At 37.6% G+C, this 7,780-nt stretch overlaps 1 protein-coding gene across 1 annotated transcript; it reads left to right on the top strand.

Moving 5' to 3' along the window:
* Positions 1–443: 443 nt before the first annotated feature.
* LOC102685663 (carboxypeptidase A1-like) lies at positions 444–7,689 on the top strand. The gene is made up of 11 exons (XM_006633274.3): positions 444–546; positions 986–1,067; positions 2,028–2,162; positions 2,432–2,536; positions 3,805–3,906; positions 4,146–4,247; positions 4,608–4,718; positions 4,817–4,907; positions 5,976–6,175; positions 6,945–7,029; positions 7,357–7,689. Exons 1-11 carry the CDS (start codon positions 482–484, stop codon positions 7,542–7,544), a joined length of 1,266 nt encoding a protein of 421 aa, XP_006633337.2. The 5' UTR covers positions 444–481; the 3' UTR covers positions 7,545–7,689.
* Positions 7,690–7,780: the final 91 nt, after the last annotated feature.

The raw sequence follows: 7,780 nt of genomic DNA, 5'->3' as shown, positions 1-7,780 counted from the left end.
GCGTAGTACTGTAATCTAGTAATCAAAGCCCCTCCATCTGTATACTTACAGATTCATTGGAGCAATGTGGTGCAGTCTGTAATAGAAAAGCAATGCAACCTCTTGATTTCACTGGCCATCTCTGCATTCCTTTCTCATCCTTATAATCTTCATTCCTCTATAACCTGTTTGCAATTATTCTTAGCAGCTTTAAAATTTCAAAAGTCAAGTTCTGCAGCTGCAAGAGAGACGTCAGAAAGCACTGTGTCGAGGCCACTTGTTTTCAGAAAGTGCTGGCTCACATCTCAAATGTTGAAAGTGCCTACAAGACAATATCAGGTCCTTGAGACATATCTGTGGGAAACTGAACAGCAGACACTTGTTTGTGCCCATTCCAGAAGGTCATTTATTACACGTAAATGTGAGGTCATTATGCAACCGTGTGGCTTGTGACGCTATAAAAGGAATTGAGCGCTGAGCATGTTTCTATTCTTTCTTCAGCATGAAGGGGCTGCTGTTGCTCGCTGCTCTTTTTGTGGCTGTTTTCAGCCAGAAGCTGTTTGTGGGGTACGTTCCTAGACCTTTAGAGGCTTTGAAAAACAAATGTGCAGCTGACATCTAATGAAATACCTGAAGTTAGAAATTGAATTGTTTTACGGCATGTCTTCATGAAAAACTTTATCATTTACTTTACAAGACCTGATACTGATGGAATGAATGTGATGTGGAAGAAGAGCAAATCACAATGATTTGCGATGCTCATTTGTTATCTTTTATAACTAATCATTTGCAGATTGAATACAGATTCACACAAGAAAAAGTGTTTTAGAATGTCTGAAACATTTGGAGGCTCCTAGCTTTCAGAGACCTTGTGTGGAAGAAATGGATAGCTAGTGGGAAAGATTGCCCTATTTTGTCCGGAACAAGTACTAGAGCTGCCAGGAATGTTCTTAAATGTAATTTTTTTTAAATGTTGAATTCTAACACCTTTATGCTGTGGTTGCAGAGATCAGGTGCTGCGGGTAACAGCCAAAGATGAAGATCAGATCACCCTGTTACAGGAACTCTCGGACCTTGAAGACTTGCAGGTACAGCTGTGTGTAAAAAGTGGCAGAGGAGGAAGAAATAGTGTTGTATCTGAAAACAAATCTGCTCACCGCCATTGTTACTAAGCCATGAATAATAATAATAATAATAATACAACTGTTCTAAGTGTCAGAGGGTAAACTTTTAATATTATTATATTTTAATATTCACAACATCAGCACTGTTCAGATGTAGACATGTGAGTGACCTCTTCTGGTGAAAAAAAGAATGGGGCCTACTGTAAATGCATTTCCGTTCATTGCAAGGTCACAGAATGGACAATTTACAATAACCAACCAGATTTCAGCAGCATATCTTTGGGCAGTGGGAGGAAATCAGAGCACCTGGAGAAAAAGCCATGAGAACTCCCCAGCTGGGAATCGAACCCGGATCTCAAAAAACTGTGAGACAGAAACATTTACAGCCATGCCGCCCTAAATTAATACATATTATTTAAATGAATTACAAATGTATGGCTGCAAAAGATTAAAGAAGACAGACCAGAGATAAATAGTAACCATATTACAACACCAATGCAATCCTGTCTGTCAGGTTGATTACAATTTCTGTGAATTTGAACAATGTCCTTTCATATGCCTCTATCTGTATATGTATACATCTTCCTTTCTTTTAAGGTCAGTAACTAATTTATCTGGGTGGTGCTTTTATCCAACGTTACTTGCATTAGGACACATTTACACAGCTGGGTGTTTTTACTGGACCAAATGGGATGGGATTTGAATCCCTCAGACTTTTAGTAATAAATCTAGAAGGTTGACCACTCCTGCCCTCTCATCTAGTGTGCTAGACATTTAGATTACAAAAGAATGACTTCAGTATACATTGACAGTGAACAAAAGTTCCAATTTGCTCAATACAGATAGTTAAAGCTGTTTCGTTTTATTGTGAAAGAGTTTGATGTGCAGTGTGACACATAAAAAAAAGTCTTTTTTTTTTCCTAGTTGGAATTCTGGAAGGAGCCAAGACATCCCGATCTCCCTATTGATGTTCATGTTCCATTTGCCAGCCTCCAAGCCGTCAAAGTGTTCTTAGAGTCCAACAGCATCTCCTACACTGTCATGGTTAAAGACCTGCAGGTACTATCGACAGGACTTGTGTGTCTGGGAAAGTTACCAGATTCCAAGCTTTTTCCACACCTGTCTTCCAAAATATACCAATATTCATCCAGTGTTATTTCTTAATGCATATCGAGCAATTTTTAACCATAACAATTCGGTTCAAAATTCAGACTAAAAAAACAATACTCTCCATGATGTACAAAGACGTAGTTATTGCTGAAAAAATAACGCCAATTCATTATTACCAATTCATGATTAATGATTTAATTCTCTGTTTACTGCACCAGGCACTGCTGGATGAAGAGCAACATCAGATGAAGAGATTTCGTTCAATGCCGCAAGACCACAACACTGACAGCTTTGTCTATTCCACCTACCACACTCTGGATGAGGTCAGAGAACGCTAAATGATAAGTTTGCACAATCAGGAGTCCAAATTTCTAGTCAGCTAGTAATGAATGCATTAACTAGTATTGTTTGGAGGAGAGGCAAAGAGGTGTTTTTAACAAACATAAGGAAGGTTACCAACATGAAGAGGCCATTCGCCTCATCAGCTCATTTTGTAGCTACTGTAGTATCTTACTGTCCCAAGGATCTTGAAAGAAGCCAGAGAAAATGAATTCATCAAAATGGAAAAGTAGCTTGTTCCAAACTCCTACAACCCTGAGTAAAGATGCGTCTCTTGTTGCTGGTTTTAAATACACGTCCACGTAGACTTGTGTCCTCCAGTTCAGATTTTACTGTTCATTCTGAAGAAATTGGTTGACTTTGTCAGCGCCTTTATAAGAAATTATGATTTTACTTTCACCACTGATCTGTACTCTGTTTTCTGTTAACCAGTTCTCATTCCGATCACTCTTTCCCTGAATGCCTTTAGCCTGCAATTAGAGAATTAATCTTTTTACCACAAGTCTGCTGAAATTTACATACAGTAAAGGAACAAGTAAAAGTTTATTCCATGCTGAAAAGGGAAGAAAAGAAACACAATGTTTTGGCTGTGGAGACTTCTTCTATATCATACAGTATGCTCTGTGTCAATTCATTGCTACTGTTGGCTGTTCAAAGAACGGATAAGATGGTTAAACATGGCCTGCCTTTTCTAAATCCATTTTGACTATTACCTAGGTTATCATTTACTGTACATATAGATGATGCATTACCTTACATGTTATAGAAGTCAGACTTACTAGTCTTGTTTCAGCTTTCTTACACTTTTAAGGGACAGGCACCACATTAACAATTCACCAGTTCCTGGGTACTGGTTAAAGACTGCCCTGTTTTGAGGAATTGTTGGAAGAGTTGTGTGAATGGCTTCTGAATAACAAGTTGTATTCCTTGTTTTCTTTTAGTGCCATCTCGATACCTGATTTATACAGTACCACCCTATCCTGATTTATCCTGTCCAGTATAGAATTTTCCCCTTCAATTGGTTTCTTTTTAAACAAAACAGCTGGATGAGATTCTTGCATTAATTAGTTAGTAACTACCAAGTAAATAAATGGGCTACAATGGCTGAATTATCTTATTAGTGAACGTCGGAGTTAAATACGACAGCCATTTCTCTTGCATTTACTCACTTTTGAGATAATAGCTTTAAGCCGTATTTTCTGCTGATTTCATGTCTGTCCTTTTCTAAGAGTTTGCTTTTGTTTGTTCTTAGATTTATGGATGGATGGATATACTGGTTTCTGAGCACCCCAACCTGGTCAGCAAGATCCAAATTGGACAAAGTTTTGAGGGTCGTCCTTTATATGTGCTTCAGGTAAACAGTTAACCAAAGGTTTTGAAAACAATGTGATGGTCTCATTATTCAGTGACAAAATATGCATTTCTTCTAAAGCACTGAAGTTTGTGCTCAATTAATACACTATAAATATGATCTCTGGCATGTGTTGCCAATTGGTAATGATGATGAATCACTATGGAATCTGCAAAACATTTAACAAAAGCTCTGCACTCTAAGTTGTTTTTCAATTGCCCTGCAAATTCTCTTCTCCACAGTTCAGCACTGGTGGAGCTGATCGTCCTTCAATTTGGATTGACACAGGCATCCACTCCAGAGAATGGGTCACCCAGGCCAGTGGAGTGTGGTTTGCAAAGAAGGTGCCTTGTGTTACTTCTCTGTTTCCAGTATGGATAGACTACAAGATGTGTGGTGCCAGCACCCTCAAAAAAAAAAAAAGATTCTAGAAATTTACTAAAGGAAAAAAAATAGAATTCCTTCTAGGGATCTGTTATGGTTTTATACTGTCAGGTCACAATAAAAAATTAACATTCAGAACATCAGCATCAGGGATGATATAATTCACTACTTTCTGTCAACAGAAAGTTAAACTCATTTGGAATTATAAAGGTCTAATGTAGCCAAAATCCATGCTACGTTTTAGCATAATTCTTTCTTGCTGTGTACATTCAGGATTGTGTCACTGCTTTCATAACTACATTGTGTAATACATGTTTCAGATCGCAACAGACTACGGACGTGATGCTTCCCTTACCTCAATCCTCAACAAAATGGACATCTTCCTTGAGATTGTCACTAACCCAGATGGCTATTATTTTACACACACATCCGTAAGTGAGATCCAATTCATATGTTCACCTAGCGTACCTCAGTGTTTCAAAGCCAAGGATCTTCATGCAATCTTTCTTACTGTCCTTTTGTGGCACAGAACCGTATGTGGCGTAAAACTCGATCTACAAACCCAGGATCATCCTGTAGGGGAGTAGACCCAAACAGAAACTGGGATGCTGGCTTTGGAGGTACAGTAATTGTTATATCTTCTGGTATAGTTTACTAGGCTTGTAATACATGTTAACTGCTCCCCTTGCTGAGTTTTTGATGCTGAGATTGCTAAACATGACAATGCTGGTAAGAAGAAATACCAAGAAAGAGATTAGAAAAAACTCAAGAACATTTAATGGCTGGACTAAATGTTGCTCCCAGCAGCAAAATTCAATGTATAAATATGTATTGTATGTTGAAAATAATTTGTAAATTTATTCCATTAACATTTTGGTGCAGCATTAAAGTTAAAAATATTTGAGTTTAGATCTTAAATGTTCAGTTTAAACAGTCTTTATTATATTTAAAATCCTTTAATTTTCCTGTTACTGTACAGCTCCATGACACGTTTGTTACACTAAGATCTGAATGTCTATTGAAACCTTTTAGAGTCACTTTGTTTGAAGTTACATTAATGTCCTTGGTTTTTGGGAATAAAGGACTTAGGAAACCACCTTATCTTAAATCAGTATTGTTTTAGTTTGCACAAACCTGCTATTAATAGTTAAAGCAAAACACATCCTTCTGTCTCCTTCTGCACATTGACAGAGAACAGATACAGATTTACAAACCAAATACGATCTTTGAGTTCAAGATGGAGAGTCTCAAAATACAATTTCCAAAAACTGACCATATGAACTTAATATTTTTTCATTATTAAGTGGCCAAAGTTATGTTTATCCATAAACTATATTTGTGACCCTCCTGTTTATTTCTAGGCCGCTTTTATGGTACATTTAGTACAGTGAATACAATACATGTTTATATTCTTGGAGGAATTTATTTCTTCTAAAGGGATTTTTGTTTTGATTCTAAATTCCTCAGATCATAGCGTTATAAATGCCTTGGTTTTCTGCACCCTCTTCCACTTTAGTGATGCTTAATGGTAGGCTGCAGAGACTTTGAAACATTAGAAACAATAAAGTCTTCTGTCAGTCAGAAACATCAGTTCCTAAGTGTACATATTGTCAAGTGTCTATGATTCGGCCCTCTGGTTTCTCCAGTTGGACTTCTTTGATAACATCTTTTGACTCTTCTAACGGCAGGGGCTGGTGCCAGCAGTAACCCTTGCTCCGAGACCTACCGTGGGCCGTATGCTCATTCCGAGTCGGAAGTGAAATCCATCGTGGACTTTGTGCAGAGTCACGGCAACTTCAAGGCCTTCGTCTCCATTCACAGTTACTCCCAGATGCTTCTTTATCCTTATGGATACACTAGAACTCCTGCCCGAGATCAAGAGGAACTGGTAGGTCAAAACTTTTCCACAAAATTTCAAATCTGTAAAAAAAAGAAACGGAAAAAGTGCTGGACCCAGTCAAAACCCTGAAGCTGTTTTGGGGATGAACTTCTGCATCACAGTAGTTACCACCAAGTAGTGATTACAAACTAATTTTTTCAGTAACAATGATACTGTAGCAAACGTCTGTTGGCAGGACACTTACAGTAGATATGGATAATTACAGCACCATTACCACTTTCTACTGATCTGATCATGTCCCATAACCTTTGACTTACTACTGTAATTGATACTGATGGACCAGTCGATGGCCTTAAAAAAACAATGTCCCAGTATACTGATCAGGGACGCTGTGCTGCAGAAAGTGCTGTGATTTTGATGTCATTAAAACAAGGTCTTGGCCCTCACTGCTCTGTTGTCCTGGTCCTGGCACTGTAAGACTATAGATGTTAACCTCATCATACTAAATTGAGGTCTGGGCTTGGACAATCTAGCCTACCTAACGATTCAACAAAATTGAATTGGTGAGCCACATTTTCTCTTTGTCTGATCCATTGCTTTTTGATGTTGTTGGTGCATAATAGCTGCCTCTATGCCACCTAAATGGGTGCTACACTTCAGTGGGCAAAGCGGGTCTCTTCCTACATGGAAAACACTATGTTAAAAAGGGGAAATAGACTTTCCTTAGATAATTTTATTTTTTAATAAGCTGAAACTTAAAGTGACAACAGACAGGATCAAGGCATGTTTATTTCATGTATATCCTCTTTATTTACAGCATAACGTTGCAACAAAAGCTGTTACTGCTTTGTCCTCACTGTATCAAACCAACTACAGATATGGAAGTATTATCACTACCATCTGTAAGTAATACATGTTTACAACATTCTTGTTTTAAATACATGGCATGGGCAACTGAAAAGCATTTTTATGATCAATATATTTTTGTCTCTTTTATACCTGTGTGATTAAATTATTCATTTTGAGAAATCTTGCTAATATATTCATATTTCTTTTAAAACATTGGCACTTCATTAAATAATCTAGTTTTCTAGAAAATCAAGAATTAATGCTAGATAAATGTCTGAAAGCATATGGCTTAGTATTTGGAAAGTAAAGTTCTTGCATACAAGTGCAATGAAAAAACAGTTATTTGAAAGTCATGCCATTCTTTTTTTTTAACCAACTAGACCAGGCCAGTGGTGGCACTATTGACTGGACCTACAACCAAGGCATCAAATATTCCTTCACCTTTGAACTGAGGGACAGTGGTCGTTATGGCTTCCTGCTGCCAGCCAACCAAATCATTCCAACTGCACAGGAGACCTGGCTGGCTCTCATGGCCATCATGGAGCATGCCCGAGATAACCCTTACTAACTCCTACGTTTGTGCTGGTGTAAATGTTCATCTGTGTATTACAGCAACTGTGACCCCTCTCCAACTATGTATATCAACCAATTAACTTGGCAGAACAGGACTTTTTTGCTTACAAAAATACAAATAAAATTCCTTCTAGCAGAAACATACAAATGGTTAAGTCTAAATTATTTCACATACAGTTTAATCCTGTAATTCTTTTAATTTTATCACTTTACTTCTATACTCTTCATACG

This window comes from Lepisosteus oculatus, chromosome 7 (assembly GCF_040954835.1).
Source record: "Lepisosteus oculatus isolate fLepOcu1 chromosome 7, fLepOcu1.hap2, whole genome shotgun sequence".
Taxonomy (NCBI): domain Eukaryota; kingdom Metazoa; phylum Chordata; class Actinopteri; order Semionotiformes; family Lepisosteidae; genus Lepisosteus; species Lepisosteus oculatus.
This window is presented reverse-complemented; position numbering and strand designations above follow the sequence as displayed.